General features: G+C 43.9%; 2 protein-coding genes across 7 annotated transcripts in view; one reads left to right on the top strand and one right to left on the bottom strand.

Moving 5' to 3' along the window:
* Positions 1-335: 335 nt before the first annotated feature.
* The window catches only part of LOC311602433 (melanoma-associated antigen 10-like), a 306,945-nt gene continuing 287,422 nt past the window's right edge, over positions 336-19,858 (bottom strand). Inside the window, exons 2-8 of one of the 6 annotated variants that reach the window (XR_014780743.1) lie at positions 10,179-10,286; positions 8,373-8,463; positions 5,010-5,123; positions 4,220-4,315; positions 3,936-4,025; positions 3,737-3,810; positions 336-405 (exon numbers count right to left, since the gene is read on the bottom strand). Coding sequence is in view for 5 of the 6 variants with exons in the window: in XM_084790492.1 (XP_084646618.1) it covers positions 1,980-2,969 (990 nt within the window). In the remaining variant the exon portion in view is untranslated. Of the gene's footprint in view, positions 406-1,622; positions 3,035-3,736; positions 3,811-3,935; positions 4,026-4,153; positions 4,173-4,219; positions 4,316-5,009; positions 5,124-8,372; positions 8,464-9,236; positions 9,336-9,508; positions 9,733-9,864; positions 10,060-10,178; positions 10,287-19,858 lie in introns of those variants that run through there. The other 5 variants (XM_084790492.1, XM_084790494.1, XM_084790493.1 and 2 more) reach the window with 5 other exon arrangements.
* The window catches only part of LOC311602432 (melanoma-associated antigen 10-like), a 306,883-nt gene continuing 296,946 nt past the window's right edge, over positions 9,922-19,858 (top strand). Inside the window, exon 1 of the mRNA XM_084790487.1 lies at positions 9,922-9,938. The gene's annotated coding sequence lies outside the window, so the exon portion shown is untranslated. The remainder of the gene's footprint in view (positions 9,939-19,858) is intronic.

Below are 19,858 nucleotides of genomic sequence, written 5' to 3' on the forward strand. Positions count from 1 at the left end.
GGTATCAAGGCTGGACAAGGGGAACCAATAGGAGGAAAATGTCTCAAGAGGAGGCAAAATGAGTCAGAGACACACCCTCTCCCACTGGTAGAAGTCCTGCAAAAGCACCAAGCTACCCCCTTGGTATGTATGTGGAGAATCTGGTGCAGACCCCATGCTTGCTGCTTCAGTCTCTGCGAAGCCTGCTTAGTTGATTTGATGGGTCATATTCTGATGGTGTCTTTCATCCTCTCTGACTTCTACAATCATCTCCCCCCCATCTTCCAGGGGGTCTCCAGAGTTTTTAGGGAAGGGGCCCAAATAGAGACTTTGGGGCTGGCTGTGGGTCTCTACATACCCTCTCATACGCAAGCAGAGAAAGCCTCTTTGATGATGATGATGATGGTGACAGCAAAAGGCAACAATCTATGAGTATACCAGACTATCATTAGGAATCATTTCATTGACTTGTTTTTAGCCCAGTCATGTTTGGTTCTACCCTAGGTCTTTGGGCTATCCAATCTCCAGTTGCTGAACATCCAGGCAATGTAGGGGGTGGGCTCCCTCTCGTGTCATTGAAGGGTTTGTGACTGAGTTCATGTCTAGGTTTCTCTTTCTGTAGCCCGCAGTGTATCTTCCTGCACGAAGACTAGAAAGTGGGAGTGGAGACTCCTTGCACAAGGTCAACCTCTCTACATGAAATGTGCCATGTGATGTCCTTGGCAACGGGACCAAACTATCAGTATGCTGAAAGCAACTCTCTGTCCTAGCACCAGCCTGGATTGTTTGGGTATCTCCATGGAACTCCAAACCAAAACAACTCAACCAAATGTAACCCAGTCCCACCACTGGAAGCTTTGCCTGGCTACAAGATGGCCACTTCAGACTTCATATCCTCCATTTACTAGGAGTCACCTTCATAGGTTCAAGGACATTTACACTGCACTAGGTTTCTACCCTCTAAAATGCTCCCCAGTTCCAGCTGTCTCTCCCTGTAATCCCTCCCTCCATCCCCTCCTCTTTCTGTCCTCACCTACCCTGACTCCACCTGCAAAATATATTCTGTTTCTCCTGTGACCCCACCCCATGCCCAGAGCCCTCCACTTTACTTAACCTCTCTGGGACTGTGGATTACAGCTTGATTCTCATTTACTTAACAGCTAACAGCCACTCATAAGTGAACGGGTGTGTTGTTTACTTGTGCACCTCACGTGTCCCTGAACCCCAGGGTCAGACATTGGGATCAGATCCCCTGGATCAGAGCTTATAGACCTTGTGAGCTACCATGTCCACATGACTCTCAAACTGCTTTGGTTTACAGTACTGACACTTGACTGCTTGTCCCAGAAGACTCTTTTGCAAGCCTCTTATTCTACCACTTCTGGTCTGAAAGAACTTCTAGCTGTATCGACAAGGCTGTGGATCCTGTCCTTACACTCTGTACAGAAAACCATAGCCCTGGCTTATGCTCTATCTTACTTTTCCATGGTAAGGAGAGATCTGGCTTCTGCCATGCCCCACTGCCAATACATTACCTTGCAAAGAATAGGTACTCAGTGAAGGTTTGGGGGTAAGAAATTCCACTCAAGTTTTTTAGTTTTATTTTTAGTTAGTTAACCAGAATGAGAGACTAAACGCTGTAAGACAATCAAAATATAAAAATTTTATTCTTGTTCAAATTAATGCCAAGTTCTTTCCCATTGTCCAGGAAATTCCACTTTCAATGTCACTGGTATCTGTGACATGTTACAAACTAGGGCTTAAGTCATTCTCACTTGTTTTCAAAATAATAAGACTCTCCAACCCCGAATGAACAACAGTGCATGTATTACTAAAGACTTAAAACTAGTGGATCTTCAAGTAAGAGTGTTAACATTTTGGCATATCAAGAATCCAAGTCACATCAACAGAATATTAAACCTACAATGGTTTGCAGCTCCTCCCACCAGCTCTCAAATGATGGCTTCGTACATGGATGACTGACTCTGTATGACCTGACATTAGATGGAACCTGCCTGGGCACGAGAGCGTGAGCGGGTCAGAGCCAGACGTGCCATCTGCCCGGCGATCCAGGCCTTGGTCCTCTCTATCTCCTCTCTCAAAGCCTCTGCGTATTTCTCAGCGTATTCTCTGGGATCAGTCAGAGCTATGCTGCCAAAAAACCCCAAGACTTTCAACTTGGTGGTTTCAATGCAGGCCCTTGGGCCCCACAGGAACTCATAGGAAGGAGGATCACTACCAGGCACCTGTCTGTATTCCAGGTAGCCTTCCTGCACAAAATCCCCTAAGATGAGCTTCCTGGGATCCTCACATAGGTAAGGACCACTCCCACTGGGCAACCCTATGTTTTTTAGCGTGTTCCAGATCACCTCCTCATGGACCCGGTTTCCCCGCATGAAAATGATACCCAGTATAACTATCAGGAGGCCTGTCTTGGGCATGCCCACAACAGGAGTGAGCATCCCATCATAGGTGAGCCCCAGGGCAATGGCAAGGACATAGGTATGGACAACAGGGTCCACTTGTATCATGTCAATGCCAAAGACCAGCTTTAAGCACTCAGAGGCCTTACTAAAGATCAGAGGGTAGTAGTCCTCATACTCCCTGCCAATAGCTTCCAGCATCTCCCCCTTGCTAGTGAGCTCCTTCATTTCATATTTGGAAATCAGAAAGTGCACCAAGTCATACGCTTTTATGTTCAGTGCACTGTGCAACATTGACAGTGGGTTTCGCATGTCTTGTACTTGCTCCATGGAAGCCTCATCAGATGGGAGCCCAGGAATGGAAGCCATTTCCACTTCCACAGGGGGAGAGGAGGCTCTCTGAGGACTCTGGGGAGAACCTGGTATTCCACCACTGTACACCTCCTCTGAGATGGTGACTTCCTCCTCCCCTGCTGCAGCCATGGTGGCCTGGGCACTGTCTAATTCGGACTGGGCCTGAGGACTGTCTGGGAGGTTGGAGTGATGAGTATCCTGGGGATCGTCCATTGTGATTTTCCTTGGTAACAGGAGGCAGGAGAGTGTCCCAGTCACAGCAATGAGGACGCACAGGCCTGGTGAGGAAAGAAAGAGGGAGAGTGGACCCTGCTGGCATCCACTCTCTCACAGCCCTCAAAAAGTCCTGTTATTTGATTTCTCTTAAGGGATGCTCTAGGGTCATAAGGAGCCCTGGCAGCCCTAGAACCACAAAAGCTCCAAAAAGAAAGTGACCCAGCTATTTGGGTTACAGCCAAGTCGCAGAGCATGAGTTCTCGGAACTGCCATCAAAATATTTGGGACCAGAAAATGTGGAGTGTCTATAATCTAGGTTGTTGGTACCGTTGATATATACTATCAGTATGTACCTCCCTGAAAATTCTGAGGCTACATGGCTTTGCCCTTGTATAGGACCTGAAGACAGTCTCAGGCCAAGACTTTCATCTCCTACCCCCACCTGAAGATATTGACAACATTCCAAAGCTGCAAACTGCTAGTTGAAAACTGAGTTTGAAACTAGGAAGGGAAAGGTGGACGGTGGGGAATAACCTACTTAACTTCAACGGTGCCTTCTATGCTCATTCAGGGCCCTCAGGTTTCCCTCTCAGGGGCTGGACAGCACCCTTCTGCTGACTCAAGAGGACTCTTGGGTAGTCACCTCTCTGACATAGAATAGAGGGGATTGAGAGCACTTCATATCTGTTCAGTTTCAATTGAAGAGGTGGCCTGATTCAGTATATTCCACAAGTCTTGGAATGGGTGACGAGCCTGACACTCACCTTGGTAAATGGCAAGGAATGTAAGGCGCCCTCTGATGGTCTGAGGCTACTTTCTTTAAGCCAAGAGCCTATTTCTTTGAGACAAAGGGAAGAGGACATGAGGTGAGAGGATTCATCTCTGCTCGCTGGGTTCTCACACAGCTGAGAGGAGGGCAGGTCGTCTCATGTCTTTAGGGGGTGGGACCCCTTGAGTCCTCACCTTGAGTCCCCGCACTCCTGAGATCTTCGCTCTGATGACTCCAGTCAAACTCCCCTTTATCAGGTCTTTCAGCACACTGAAACCACTGATCTGCAACCAAGACAGGGTCCTCAGACTGAAAGACAGCACTACCCAGGACTGTGGGGATCAGGTATGTAAGGAGTGTTTGTGGGGCCCACGACAGGGATTTCCTTCACTCATCCACTGGTGGTCCTTACCTGGACTTTACACGGTCCTCGAACTCCGTTTTTAACTAGGGTCCGCACTCTGGTCAAGTTCCTTACCTCCTTGATATCCCAGCTAGTGCCGCGTCCCTTCACATCTGCGTGGATTGTCCTGCTGGGCTCATCTCTGTTGAGGTCGAGATTTCCTAAGTCCACCTGAGGGTCACTCATCGGACTTGTCCTTCCTGACATCTCTCCTTATGTCCAGATGACACAATATACCTCACCCTACCAAAGACTCCCACCATCCTGCCTAAGGGAGAGAAGTCAGCATGCCCCTTGGTGTTTCTGAGTATTGTCCTCAGAACACGGCCAGGCTGTACAGCCCATCTTTTTGTGCTGTGGGCACACAAGGCCTGCATCAGTCCACATCTGGGATGTGGCTGATCCTGGGACTCCTCCATCTGTTTTCAAGCGGTTCCCTCTACTGACTTGAAATCACCCCTAGGACAAAGTCATCACCCCTCAAAGAAGCCCCAGCACGAATGATGAAGCATACAGGAGAGACAGACACAGGACCCACACAACCAGGGTTCTTCCGGCAACATTAGTGGGGAAGGCTAGGTATTATATCTCTTCTTTTGGGAGGGGCTGTGCTTTTCCTCACCTTTAATTGTCACTATGGTAACTCACCTAGGTAGCTGGCAATGCTGGAATATGTACTGCCTGACTGAGTATATGGGACCTGCTGTCCTCAGCCAATCCTTGGAATTTCAATTTGATTGTTAATGCATCCAAGGACCACTTTTGTCCCTGGACCTAAGAGAAAGCCTCTGACCTTGGATCTACTGGGGTGGAAGCAGGCCACTCCCCTGACCAGGCAAGCCGCATGTAGTGCAGGACTACTTACCAATGTACAAATGAGTGATCTAATGTAGCAGCTCCTTGACTTGCCCTCAGAGTCTTACTATATGGAGCCTGGGCTCACTTCATGGTGCCTGGGCATTCTCCACTCCAACTACATCTGAAAAATTATCCAAATCAGAGTCACTTTGGGGGATGGAGGCTTATTCCTACCAGCACACACCACCCCATTTCATGCAGAATGGACAACAGAGGAGTATGGATTTGGGGTTCCTCACCATAAAGTCTCACCCTGATTCCAAGAGTACCTGGAGAGGACATGCAGAGCACAATCGTCTTTTAAAACTATTTTATTATCTCTTGGATAAATCTGTACATTGCATCTTAATCATATGCAACCCTTCCCCTAAATCTTCATAGTTCCAGTTCCTTCTATACCCACTAGTATTTGTAGCCCTATTTTTTTTAACCCATTGAGACCAGTTTGTAATGTAATGGAATGGAATATTCTTTGGAGTGTGGCCATCCACTGAAGCATGATAAATAGACCAGGGCATGCACTCTTAAAGAAAATGGTCTCTCTTCCAGTGGCTGTCAGTTACCAAAATCTCCTCATTCGGGGATGGGTCTTATACTGCCTACATGATGCTGGGATGTGTCTAACTTGAAGCTCATTCTTCTTGATTTGGCTCATATCAATCACTTGGGACAAAATGGGCAGGGTTGAATGATTTGGGGTGCCTCCATCTGGATCAGAGCTTCAGAAGGCACACCAAATTCTCACCCTGGTCTCCCACAGAGTCCAGCTGATCCCCTTTTTTTACTTGACTCCCAGAATACTTTTGTAAAAATTCATGTGTATTAATATTTTGACTGTATGTGTATTTTATGTGAAACACAGCTCCTAGAATGGAAGTTGTAGACCAGCATGTGGGGGCTTAGAATTGAACTTGCAGCACCAACAAGTGCTTTTAACCACAGAGACCGCTATCCATACCCTGACTTTCAGATTTCAATAGGCATAAACCAGAAAAGGCTAATTCCTATAAATTGCCTCTCCTCATGCTGCAATCAAGCCCCCCACCCCCACCCCTAGGAAATACCAACTTGTACATTTCTATTTTTCCCTAGAAAGACCCTCATTTACTGAGCCTGCATTATCTGGAGACCATGTATGCAGAAGGAGACTCTGTAAGCCATCCTGAACTCCCTTAGCTCTGAAAGTAAGGAAGGCTTGAGGTTCCAGAGAGAAAAAGTTTTATGCCTTGCAAGTCTCTGTATGTAGACATAAGGGTGAGACAGGGGAACAGTGCTAAGAGTAAGGGCTCCTATTTATCGTAGCTCAGTGAAAAGGCTGCAGCTGAGTACATGGGGAATGTCTATATGGAGGAGGGCATCTGCAGTCCTGCATCAGCTCACACGTGAGTCACAAAGTGATCATGGCTTCCCTCAGGCAACGAGCGGCCTCGGAAAATGGCATCCATACAGTCCCCACAGGATGACAGTGGGGCTTGGCAAGGGGCTGATTCCTATTAGAGCTCACAGCTTGATGCCCAGTTGACAACAGAGGCAAAGCTGTTTTACCTGAGGACCCTCTATTGTGAAAGGGGCTGTGTATTCTACTCTGAGCTCTCTCTTGAACCCTGAAAGCTCGGTAGGGGTATTGCCCCTCTAGGAAATTGAAAAATGGCTCAAAGTTCATCCCTGAGCACCTGGATGCGGATGTGGAAGTATGGGAGGGCCTCATTCCCTCCAGTGAGAACTGAGACCTTCTCTCACCTCCAGCAATGGCACTAAATGCATCTGAGTCCTCCAAGCTACCCCTTGGTAACTCCTACAAACAAACCCGGTTTTGCTGCAAGACTCTAAAAAGAATACGCTGCTGCTTGATTATCTGACCCTGTCTATATGGGGTTTCTATCATCAGGAACCAAATCCCAGCTTTGATCTGGTCTTACAAATCCCCTCCTCTTCGGGGATCTCCTTAAGGGCTCCGTGCCAGGACAGGGATGCAAACACGCTCATTCCTCCAAGTGGATCTGCTGAATTATCATTTGGACAACCACTAGGTCAGTGTTTCTTAACCTTCATAACATTGAAACCCATAATGTTAATAATGTTCCTCATGTTGTGGTGACTTGCAACCATGAAATTATTTTTCTTGCTATTCCGTAACTATAGTTTTGCTACTGTTACCAATCATAATATAAATATCTGATACACAGGATATCTGATATTCGACCCCACCCCCCCTAAAGGGGCAGGAAGCCAGGCTGAGAACCACTGCTCTAGATAGAGTGGGGCCTTGGCATTCTACCCTCTGGCTACAGAGCCTGAATGTAAAGCCACCACCCAGGCTATCGGGACCTAGACAAATCACTTCTTGTTCACAGCGACTGACTACATAAAGGTCTGATTCCTGCAATCGGGCCCCTGTTTGGTGTAGCAATATGACCATAGGGCACAGTTAAAATACTCTGGGACACTTCCAGACTGGGAGTTCCCTAATCCACTCTCAGGTCTGACTTCCTCCCTGGAGGTGATGAAAAGCTCTTTCCGGGAACTTCTTAAAATGACTCCTGTTCATAGTCCCCAAAGTTGGACCCACTTGATGCCCTGTTAACCAAAGGGCCAAAATTGCACTATTTTTCGACCATATATGCTGAAAGAGACTTTTCTGCCCCTCCCCTCCCCCTAATCTTAATCTCTCACCTAGACTCAGAAATTATGGTGTGGCCTTCTCTGAATCTTAAAAATGGTGCTTAGTCCTGGAAGTGCCCATATGCAGATGCAGAAGCTTGGATACAGGCTCATACCTGGAAGTCTGCCCAGATTTGGTTCAAGATTCTCAAAATGATACAAGGTAGCTAGGGTGTCTTGGCCTAACCATCTAGGAACCAGCTTTTTAAAATTATTTTCCTTTTCTACCTTACAAGTATATTATCACACACATATACAATAAACTACATACAGCAAGAAGAACCACAAAACAATCAGGAATTACAAAAATGTTACATTCATGGTGTTTTGTCTATTTGAATTTGGCAACCTTGAAGACAACATCTTTCCTATCTTGGTGCGTCTAAAATTCTGCATGGAAATCAATCTCTGTCTCATCTCATCATTATCAACTTAAAATGTCTATCTAGACCTAAAAACATCTTAACCCCTAAACAACAAAGCTTCATCGTAAAACTAAACTATCTGGTCTTCCCCCCATCAGAGACTTGAGAAAGCACTTTCAGCTCATATCTGTATTTAAAAATGTCCCATGGTCCCTCATTTCAGAGAACCTCTGACACAGTGCCTTCAGTGTGTGTCTCCTCTGCACCCAGGACGTGGAAGGGTGCAGTGGAGCCATTTCCCACAAGCTGGCACTGAGATGCCCTTTAAACTCAAGGATGCTTACAATAAGGCTGAGAGCTCTCCAGGTCCTCAGAAGCAGAAACTTGGGTACAGGCTGGCTCTACCTTGTCAGCTGCCGCCAGGTCAGTGCAGGCCTGTCAAAAGGACACAAATCTAGGTAACCGTCTGTGTTTGTCCATCCTGGATCAAGCTTCTATCACCGTCTCCCCGGCTTTTGTCCCAAGTAAAACCGGCACAGGGTCCCTGATTTCTGGGGAGCAAAATGGTGCGTATGTCAGAGTCACTGGAGAGGGAGGGGTAGGGGCTCATTTTGACACGTGGACCCAGGTTTGGTACAGCACACATTATATACTCTATAGTGTGCGTGCGTGTATCCCTGGTTGCGTGTGTGTGTGTGTGTGTGTGTGTGTGTGTGTGTGTGTGTGTGTTTTGGGGGGGGCGTGGTTTCTGTCCCAAGCCGACCTTCTGCAGGCCACTCTTAGGAGTGACTTCTACCCTTCAAGATATTCCATCTCTCCCTCACGGAAGGCCTGAAAGTGACAACTGAACACAGTCTCCCAAAATCAAGGGGCAAGGGGCTCGTTCCCACAGGTGCACCCCCACTTGGAGCTAGGCCGACTTTAGAGACGAAACTGTCATTTTTGTGGGTCTATTTATCCCAAAAGGTTTTGAACTCTGCCCTAAACTCTCACCTCAACTGGCTGCTGCTGCCTCTGCTGCCCTCATTGCCTCTCACAAGAAATGGTCCCGGGTCCCTGCCCCTTCTGCCTCTCTTCCCGGAATCTCAAGAAATGGCGCTGAGTCCCCTCCCCTCCTTCACTGGGAACCTCACGAAATTTCGCCGAGTTTCTGTTGCTCTGGAATGTCAGGAAATGGCACTGAGTCCCCGCTGCTCAGGGAATCTCACCAAACTGCGCCGAGTCCCCGCCCCTTCTGCCTCTCTCCAGGGAACCTCACAAACGACGCCGAGTTGGAGTCCCTGCCGTTCTCGAAACCTCATGAAATGGCGCTGAGTCCCCACCACTCCCAGAATGTCACGAAATGGTGCTGAGTCCCTGCCCACACCGCTCCCGGAACCTCACAAAATGGCGCCAAGGGCAGCCCCCAGAACCTCATGAATTGGCGCGGAGTCTCTGCCCCTCCCTTCCCTCCTGAACCCAACCCCTGTCCACTGGTGACCTCAGGAAATGGCGCTGAGTCCCTGCTCCTGCCCCTCTGTGGATCTCACGAAATGCAGCTGAGTCCTTCCCAACACCCCTCTGGGAACCTCAAGAAATGGTGAGGAGTCCCTGCTGCTCTGTAGTCTCAGGAAATGGCATTGAGCCCTGTCGCTCCGGGAATGTCACGAAATGGCGCTGACTCCCTGCCCACACTGCTCCCGGAACCCCAGAAAATGGCGCCAAGGGCCGCCCTCAGAACCTCATGAATTGGGGCGGAGTCTCTGCCCCTCCCTTCCCTCCCGAACCCAATCCCTGTCTGCTCTGGGAACCTCAGGAATTGGCGCCGAGTCCCCGCCCCTGCACCTCTGATCTCACAAAATGCCGCCGAGTCCTTCCCAACACCACTCTGGGAACCTCACGAAATGGTGAGGAGTCCCTGCTGCTCTGTAGTCTCAGGAAATGGCGCTGAGCCCTGTCGCTCCGGGAATCTCAGGAAATGGCGCTGAGTCCCTGCCCACACTGCTCCGGGAACCTCACAAAATGGCGCCAAGGGCCGCCCCCAGAACCTCATGAATTGGCGCAGAGTCTCTGCCCCTCCCTTCCCTCCCGAACCCACCCCCTGTCCGCTCTGGGAACCTCAGGAAATGGCGCCGACTACCCCCCCGCCCCGGCCCCTCTGGGGAGCTCACGAAATGCCGCCGAGTCCTTCCCAACACCGCTCTGGGAACCTCAGGAAATGGTGAGGAGTCCCTGCTGCTTCCGGAATCTCAGGAAATGGCGTCGAGGCCCCGCCCCTTCTGCCTCCCTTCTGAGAATCTCATGACATGGAGCCCAGTCCCCGCCCCAACGGCTCTGGAAATCTCAAGAAATGGCGCTGAGTCCCAGCCCTTGCCCCTCTGGGAACCTCACGAAATGGCGATGAGTCTCTGCTGCTCTGTAAAGTCAGGAAATGGTGCTAAGTCCCGGGTGCTCCAGGAATCTCAGGAAATGGCGAGCCGAGTCCCCGCCCCTTCTGTCTCCCTTGAAAGAATCTCATGAAGTGGTGCAGAGGCCCCTCTCCCACCGCCCTGGGAACCTCATGAAAAGTCTATGAGTCCCTGCTGCTCTGTAACCTCAGGAAGTGGTGCTGAGTCCCTGCTGCCGCCGGCTCCCGCCCTCTTCCTTCTGGGTGGGACCCTGAGGAGGAGCACTTTCTCACAAATCAGCCCTGTGGCCTCTTTAACCGCAGGGAAGCTCACTCAACATCTCTGGGGCTGCCATGTCTCCATACATAGACAGCTGGGGAGGGGTCATTCCCACAGGTCAGCACTGGGCTGTCCTTCAACCTCCAGGAACCTCACAGCAGGGCCCCAAGGCAGGCACTCAAGTCCCCAGATATGGAAAGCTGGGTACCGGCTCACTCCAGCGAGTTGGTTCCCATTTGTTGAGGACTCCCCAGAGGACACACATCTAGCTTAACTGTCTTGGCATATACGTCCTCAATCCAGGTTCCATAAGTGACTCCCCAGCTTTTATCCAGACTAAAACCGTCAAATGGTCGCTCATTTCTGGGAACCCCCGAAATGGCGTGTTGCCTATGGTCAGAGTCACCAGAGAGTCCCCAGAAATCAAGGGGTAAGGAGCTCATTCCCACATGTGTACCCCACTGCATTCTAGGTAGACCTTGGGGATGAAGCTGCATTCTTTGTGGAGCATTATGTTGGAAAGCAGCTTTTCTAGTCAATCCTAAACTCTTACCTGAACCCTGAAGACTCCATGTGGCAGTCTGTATTTCAGAAACCTCCCGAAATGCCTCAGAGTTGTACAAGTCCCCCACATGTGGAAGAATGCGTTGGGGCTCATTTGTACAAATCAGTGCTGAGGCAGCCTCTAGGCCCCAGATACCTCACAAAAGAGTTCATCGTAGCTCAAGTCCTTCTACGCAGCTAAGAATGCTTGGGTATGGCTTCATTACCACACCTGCACCCCTGTTTGGTGCAGGGCTCTCAAAAGGATACGAGGTAGCATGATTACCTACTCCCAGCTTCCATCTTGACTAAAAAAACTCAAAACTTCTGAAGGCATCTGTGCTCAGAATCCATGGACAGTAAGGGGCAAGGGCTCATTTGCAAATAAGAGCCTTCGTTTAGTGGAAGCCGCAGTCCTGGCCTATCCTATAATAGTCTATGCAGATCAGAGCTTTGGCTTTCATAATCCACTCTCAGGTCCTGCTTCACGCTGCAAGCAGGGCAGGCCTTTTTTCATTCCTAAGCATATAAAGCATGCACGGCCTTTGGTTCCTGGGTCCCAGGGGGTAAAAGACTCAAAGGCCAATTCATATGTGTTGGCTGGCTTGGTCCACTGTTTCCCACAGGAGTGTAGGTGTGGTGTTTAGGGACCCTCTGTCCAGAGTGGTACTTCACATGTGAACCTTCATGTTCTGCTTTAACTGTCTCTGCAAACCCTGAAAATTGTTCCATGAAGAAAGTCTACAGAAACGTCATGGATAAGAAGAGATTCCAATAATCACACCAAGCTTCCATGCTTTTCTTATACATTCAGTGATGGGGACAAGGGGTGCAGCTGCATTCTTTGGGATTCTTCCCTCTGGATTTCAGCTTCCTTGGCTATGAAAATAGGCTCTGTGAATCTTATAAAGTGGCTCCAAGCTCTCCCAAGTCCTTTCAGGTGGATGGAAATGTATAGGAGTGGCTAATTTATATAAACTGGCTGTAGCACATGTGGACACAGCTGGATGATCTAAGGCACTTCTTTCTAGAGTGGCATTTCTGTACAAACTTAGCTTTACCCTGAAATCTAAATAGGAATCAACATATTTTACAAACACACACACACACACACACACACACACACACACACACACACCCACACCCTTCTTGGGTCTAGCTAATGTACTAGTTGAAAAATTTTATAAGTGCAGAGTGGATGAAATCCTGAGTGGATGTATATTGTTTGAGATGGTCACAGTCATATCAAGGACTCCTCTGCCTCAGACACAGAGACTCATGAGAATAGGTAAATCCTTCCTCTGGGCCAAATACAAGTGTCAGCAGGGCGTGTAAAACCAAGGAACTACAACTTTCTCCTCCCAGAAACTTCTCACCAATGAGATTCCAAGTTGTTGTGTGGTAGTTGGCTCTATTCCATCAAATGGACATGCCCCACTATATCCTAACAAGCTTCACAGTACAAGAACCGAGCAGTTCTTACTCTATTCTTAACCCTCTAAGTTAATTTGACTTCCTCCTAGCTAATATTCCAGAGATAGTTGCACTTTGTAGCCTTTTCCTATTCTAGATTTCAGCTCCAGCTCCTCTCCTCTGATGTTTCTTGGTCCTCTTCCAAGGTGGAATCTCTTATTTCCTCCTCTGACTCCTCCTCTTCTTGCAGGCTGGAAGTCCAGACCTATTCTTTACCCTCCTTGGTGATTGTGATTCACTGTTAGCTTCTTTATTGGCATACTAGGGGAAAATTTGGGAGCCATATTTACACAACATTGAGATAGGAGATTCTTAAAACAAGAATTGCAACCATATATGGGGGTATATAATCAGCATTTGAGCTACACAATAACTTTGTGGCTACAATAATATGCCTAAATGAATATGGCTTTACTCCTCTTCTACTGATAAACCTGAAATTCTCTGGGATTCTCACAAGACTGTGAATTTTATTTGCAGTAAAACGTCATAACTTTGCAATTCTTGTGATCTAGGAGCTTACCTTATCATCTGTAATCATATATAATACACTGTGAGAGTCATTTAAATCTTGAAAGTCCTTCATCATCTCTTGATGATATCATTTCAGAATTTACAAAAATTTTATCTGAGACTACTCTAAAGTGAGTTAAGCAGGACTCTATAGAGAAGTCTACACCTGCACTTACATATGGATTGTCCTTTCCTTGAACACCCCACTTCCATCCCATGAACACACCATTTTCCACTCCAGCACAAAGTGATAATACCAGTAATAGAATACTTTTGAAACAACATTAGCTTTATTTCATACTGAATAATAATGTAATTCTTTTCTGTGCAAAATCAAGATTTCTTGTTTAATATAAATATATAGTTCTGAAAAGAACTTACCAGGTTTGTAGATGACAACAGGATGCTATGTCACCAGTCACTATGATCAGTTACCTCTGGTTCCTGCAGACCAGCTTCAGAAAGAGAGAAGAGATAGTTTTGGTGGTTCTGTGGTAGAGAGAATTGACCAGGTGGTGAACAGCTGTTGGTTGAACAATTAGTCAAAAGAAGTAGTTGTTGAGGAGAGGCTGTGAACAGTGGAGAAAAAATATTAGCCAAGGCATAACTACAGTGCAAACTGAAAGGTCTTCCAGCCGAAGAGAACATTTTTTTAAAAATATTTTTTTTATTATTTTGTTCATATTACATCTTGATTGTTAGCCCTTCCCCTGTTTCCTCCCATTCTTCCCTCCCTCCCACTTCCCCCCTTCTCCCCTCCCCTATGTCTGTGATTGAGGGACACCTCCTCCCCCTCTATATGCTCTAAGAATATCAAGTCTCTTCTTGGTAACTTGCTATCCGTCCTCTGAGTCCCGCCAGGCCTCCCCATCCAGGGGACGTGGTCAGAAAAGGGGCACCAGAGTTCGTGTGAGAGTCAGATCTCACTCTCCACTCAACAGTGGAGAATATCATGTTCGTCAGCTAGGTCTTGGTAGGGGTTTGAAGTTTACTGCCTATTTCTCCTTGGCTGGTGCCTTAGTTTGAGGAGGACACCAGGACCCAGATCTGCCTGTCATACAGTTCTTCTTGTAAGTTTCCAGGACCCTGTGTGTCCTACTATTTTCCCACTCTTCCATGCTACTCTCACCTAAAGTCTCAATAGGATGTCCTCTCCTCTGACCCACTTTCTTGGTAAGTAAAGTTTTTCATGGGACGTATCCCTTGGACTAGTGTCTTGATATAAGTGAGTATATACCCTTTGTCTCTTTTTGCTTCTGGGTGAACTCCCTCACTATGATAATTTCTAGGTCAATCCATTTGTCCACAAATTTCAGGAATTCCTTGTTTTTAATAGCTGTGTAGTACTCCAAAGTGTAAATGTACCACAGTTTTTTAGTCCATTCTTCTACTGAAGGACACTTAGGCTGTTTCCATGTTCGGGCTATTATGTATAAAGCAGCTATGAACATGGTTGAGCATATGTCCCTGTTGTGTGTTAGGACATTTTCTGTGTATATTCCAAGGATTGGCATAGCTGGGTCTTGAGGAAGCCCTATTCCCAGTTTTCTGAGAAAACGCCAGATAGCTTTCCAAAGTGGTTGTACTAGTTTGCATTCCCACCAGCAATGAAAGAGTGTTCCTCTCTCCCCACATCCTCGCCAGCATGTGGTGGCATTTGAGTTTTTGATCTTAGCCATTCTGATGGGTATAAAATAGAATCTCAGTGTCGTTTTGATTTGCATTTCTCTGATGACTAACGAGGATGAGCATTTCTTTAAGTGTTTCTTGGCCATTTGATATTCCTCTGTTGAGAATTCTCTGTTTAGTTCCAAGCTGCATTTTGCAATTGGGTTGTTTGTTTTTGTGGTGTTTAATTTCTTGAGTTCTTTATATATTTTGGATATTAAACCTTTGTCAGATGAAGGGTTGGTGAAGATCTTTTCCCAGTCTGTAGGCTGTCGCTTTGTTCTGTTGACAGTGTCACCTGCCTTACAGAAGCTTCTCAGCCTCATGAGGTCCCATTTATTAATTGCTGACATTAAGGCCTGGGCTATTGGTGTGCAGTTCAGGAAGTTGTTTCCTGTGACTATGTGTTCCAGGCTCTTCCCCACTTTTTCCTCGAACTGAATTAATGTCTCTGGTTTTAAGTTGAGGTCTTTAATCCACTTGGACTTGAGTTTTGTGCATGGTGACAAATAAGGGTCTAATTGCATTTTTCTACATGTAGACATCCAGTTAGACCAGCACCATTTGTTGAAGATGCTATCATTTTTCCATTGAATAGATTTGGCTTCTTTGTCAAAAATCAAGTGAGCAAATGTGTGTGGATTCATCTCTGGGTCTTCAATTTGATTCCATTGATCATTTTTTTATTATATCTAGTAAATTAAAAAAGAAAAAAAGAAAGAAAGAAACAAATGAAAACAAAATAAAACAAAAAACCACAACAAAACAAAACAAAACAAAAACACTTCTGTGTATATATACCATATTATCTCCATTGATCTTTTAATTGGTATATAGGATGATTCTATACATTATCTCTTTTAATAGTGCTTCAATAATTGTAGACATGAAAATGTCTCTGTGGTATGTTGAATTAAAGTCCCCCAGGCAATACTCAGACATGTTATAGCTGTTTTACATGGTGGTTCTATTTTTAATAATTTAAACTTTTCATGCATATATGCAATGTATCATACCACTACATTGATTTTTATAATTGTTTGGTTAATTTACATTTCCAGTAGCAATGTATAATTGTTCCCTTTATTCCACATTCTTGTTGCTGCTTTATTAATTATAGAAATTCTAATTGGGGTGAGATGCAATCTTATTCTGTAAAATTTTATATTCCTTCCATCGCTTCAAATTGAAAAGTTAATGAACTTCTTTGCACCATTGGTAGAGATTATTCATGGGAACAAACACCATATAGAAAAGCAGAATCTCTGTCTGTTTCCTTTACAGGGAATATGTCTTATTACATTAGGCTCATTTGTTGAAACAAAGACCTCATTTCAAAATGATTCATTTAATTTCCTAGTAAAAGACATTTTGGCTACATGAGATAAAATGTCCAGAGATTTTGGCGATTAGAAATTAAACATCATGGATGAGCATTATTCAGTTTATTAAACATAATGAAGTCTCTAAATGTCTTATTTTACTAATGCGTTTTAAAAAGATATTTCTACTCATTTTCTGTAATATACATAATTAATTCTACACATATATATTTGTATTTAAAAACATTATATATATATTTAAAACTGGAAGTAACTAATGTTAAGTTACAAAGACTCTTAAAAATCTAGTTTTGTACATTAATTCACTCAGTTTTTTAGTTGGCAATAATGTCATAAAATATAAATTATTTTTTCTTTAAAATATACATATGCTCCACACTTTTCTAATCTTATTTAGTTATATTTCTTATGTAACAATAGTCATTGATTTTGATTTTTCTTTTGAGTATTTACCACTTAAGCATATGACCATGCTATCATTTTATTTCATTAATTTAATTATAACAGTAATTCGAATTGTATAATCTCAGAACTAATATGATCATTGAACTATGTTCCTTTTATGCTTCTTATTTATTCTCTAGGCTTTTCTTACTTGCTTATAATTTTTATATTAATATACAATTTTAGCTTTTATTTTACTATTATAACAACAATTAGCATGAGATCTAACCTCTTAAAATTCTAAGTGCAATATTGTTAGCTGATTGTTAACTGTGGGCAAAATGTTATCCGACTGATCTCTATTACTTATTCCTCTTGAATAATTAAAACTGAATGCCCATTGCTTAGCAATTAACCATCTGTGCCTTCCGTGAAACCCACAGAAGCATTTTCCCTCTCTCTCTGCTCATATAAGCAGAATTATGCACAATTCATTTTTTGTGTGTCTGACTCAATTCATTTAACAAAGAGTCATAAAGATCCATTCACATTTTTAGATACTCAGATTGTTCTAATACCAAATACCAAATAACTAATCAGCTATGTACATATCACGTTATCTTTATCCCTTCATCCACTGATATGCACTTAGGTTTCCGTACAGCTTTTTAATTTTAAATATTATAACAATGAACAATAAGGTGTTCTAATTCTTTTCAAGTACATCATTTACATTCCTTAACATTAATACACAATTTGGTATTGATGAATCAAAGTTATTATTATTATTATTATTATTATTATTATTATTATTATTGATATTGTTATTGTTATTAGTAATACTACTTCTAAATTTTTTTACTTTACATTTTGATTGCAGCTTCTCCTATCTTCTTTGCTTTTAATCCCTGTCTCTCCCCTCTCCTCCCCCGGTCCACTCCTCCTCCTTTTCTCCTCAGAATAGGGGAGTCCTCTGGTGGATATCAACCAGCCTTGACATATCAAGTTATGATAAGACGATGAGCATAGCAGGGCATGATGGATCATGCTTTTAATTCCAGCACTCGGGAGGCAGAGAGGCAGGTGGATCTGAATGAATTTGTGGCGAACCTCATCTACCCATTAAGTGCAGGACAGCCGTGGTTGTTATACAGAAAAAAAACTGTCTTAAAAAACAAAAACAACCAAACCAAATTAAACAAAGCAACAAAATCAAACAAAACAAAACCAAACAAATCAAAAAACCAAACATGAAAATACAAAAACAAGGAAAAAAAAAGAAGAAGAAGACTAGTCACTTCTCCCATTGAGGCTTTAAGAGATAGCCTAGTTAGGGGAAAAGGATCCAAAGGCAAGCATTGGACTCAGCAACAGCCATTGCTACTGCTATTAGGGGTCCCATATAAAGACTTAGTTGCAAAACTGTTACATATGTGCAAAGATTTGCCCCATTCATGTTCTCTGGTTAATGGTTCAGTGTCTATGAGTACCTATTGTATCCTAGAATCCAAGATTATATCAACATCCATAGTAACTTTACATGATGTACCACAGAAACAGAGTTCTATTTTTAAGTATTGAGGAAGTATTATATTTTCATTAACTGTACTTCTATTAACAATGTACAAATTTGTCAATTTCTCCATGTAGTACTCGCAGTGGTTTATGACAGTCACCTTAATAGGAAAGAATATCTCACTGTGCTGTTAATATGCATTTTCCTATCAATTAGTGATAATATTTACTGTCATTTTATTTACTTGTTGACATATTCAAAGCTGAAAAAGAGAATATAAAAATTTAAATAAAAGTAAGATTTGTTAAGGACAAATAATAAAACAATACTCATAAGCTTACTGTTGAATAAAAAAATGAATAAAACAGCAAAGGACAAACAATTTCAAAAAACAAAGACACATTATTCTACAAAGATAGGAAATATAAAAAGATTAGTGTAAATATTTAAACTGTATAATCTAGAAAAATTCATAAATTCTTAGAAACACACAACCTATTAAGTAATTGTAAAGAAATATGTAGTTTGAAAGGCCACCAATTATTAATATGATTGTTTTATAGAGTCTCCCATCAAAACAATTAGATGGCATTATTGGTGACTTCTACCAAACAGTTCAAGAACAATTACTTTGAGTCACTCTGAATCTCTTCCAAAAATCCAAGAAGTGTTTAATTTGAAGACAGATTTACCCTGGTACCACAGAAAAGCATAAGTCAATAATAGTGAGGGATATAAAAGGAAGAATAAGCAAAGTAATTAAAAAGTAAATAAACAGTACATTAAAGGAATGATATGACATGATCTAGGGATATTTGTCCTTGAAATCCAAGATTATATCAATAGACATAGGAAATTAACAGGATAGATGACAGAAACAGAATGAAGGACAATCACTTCACTTTTTTATGCTTGAAAACTTTTAGCATCCTTTCAATATTTAAAAAAAATGAACTAATAGTACACAGAAAAGTATATCAACATAATATGTACCATATATAGCAAGGCAATGGCTAATACCATTATTAATTGTAAAAAACTGAAAAAAATATTTAAAATCAAGAACAAAGAAAGGACTTCCATTGTTGCTACCTTTTTTTATTAATTTATTCTTGTTACATCTCAATGGTTATCCCATCCCTTGTATCCTCCCATTCTTCCATTCCTCCCATTTTCCCCTTAGTCCCCTCCCCTATGACAGTTCCTGAGGGGGATTACCTCCCCCTGTATATGCTCACAGGGTATCAAGTCTCTTCTTGGTAACCTGCTGTCCTTCCTCTGAGTGCCACCAGGTCTCCCCCTCCACGGGACATGGTCAAAGGTGAGGCACCAGAGTATATGAGAAAGTCATATCCCACTCTCCACTCTACTGTGGAGAATGTTGTGACCATTGTCTAAATCTGGGTAGGGGTTTAAAGTTTTACCGCCTGTATTGTCCTTGGCTGGTGCCTTAGTTTGAGCGGGACCCCTGAGCCCAAATCTGCCTATCATAATGTTCTACTTGTAGGCTTCTAGGACCCTCTGGATCCTTCTACTTTGCCATTCTCCCATGCTTGTCTCATCTAGACTCCCACTAGAATGTCCTCCCCTCTGTCTCAGTTTCCTGGCAAGTGAAGGCGTTCGTGGGACATGCCCCTTGGGCTAATATGCAGATATAAGTGAGTATATACCATTTGAGTCTTTCTGCTTCTGGCTTAACTCACTCATTATGATCATTTCTTTCTCAATCCATTTATCCACAAATT

Source organism: Acomys minous (genome assembly GCF_964271855.1).
Source record: "Acomys minous genome assembly, chromosome: 7".
Taxonomy (NCBI): domain Eukaryota; kingdom Metazoa; phylum Chordata; class Mammalia; order Rodentia; family Muridae; genus Acomys; species Acomys minous.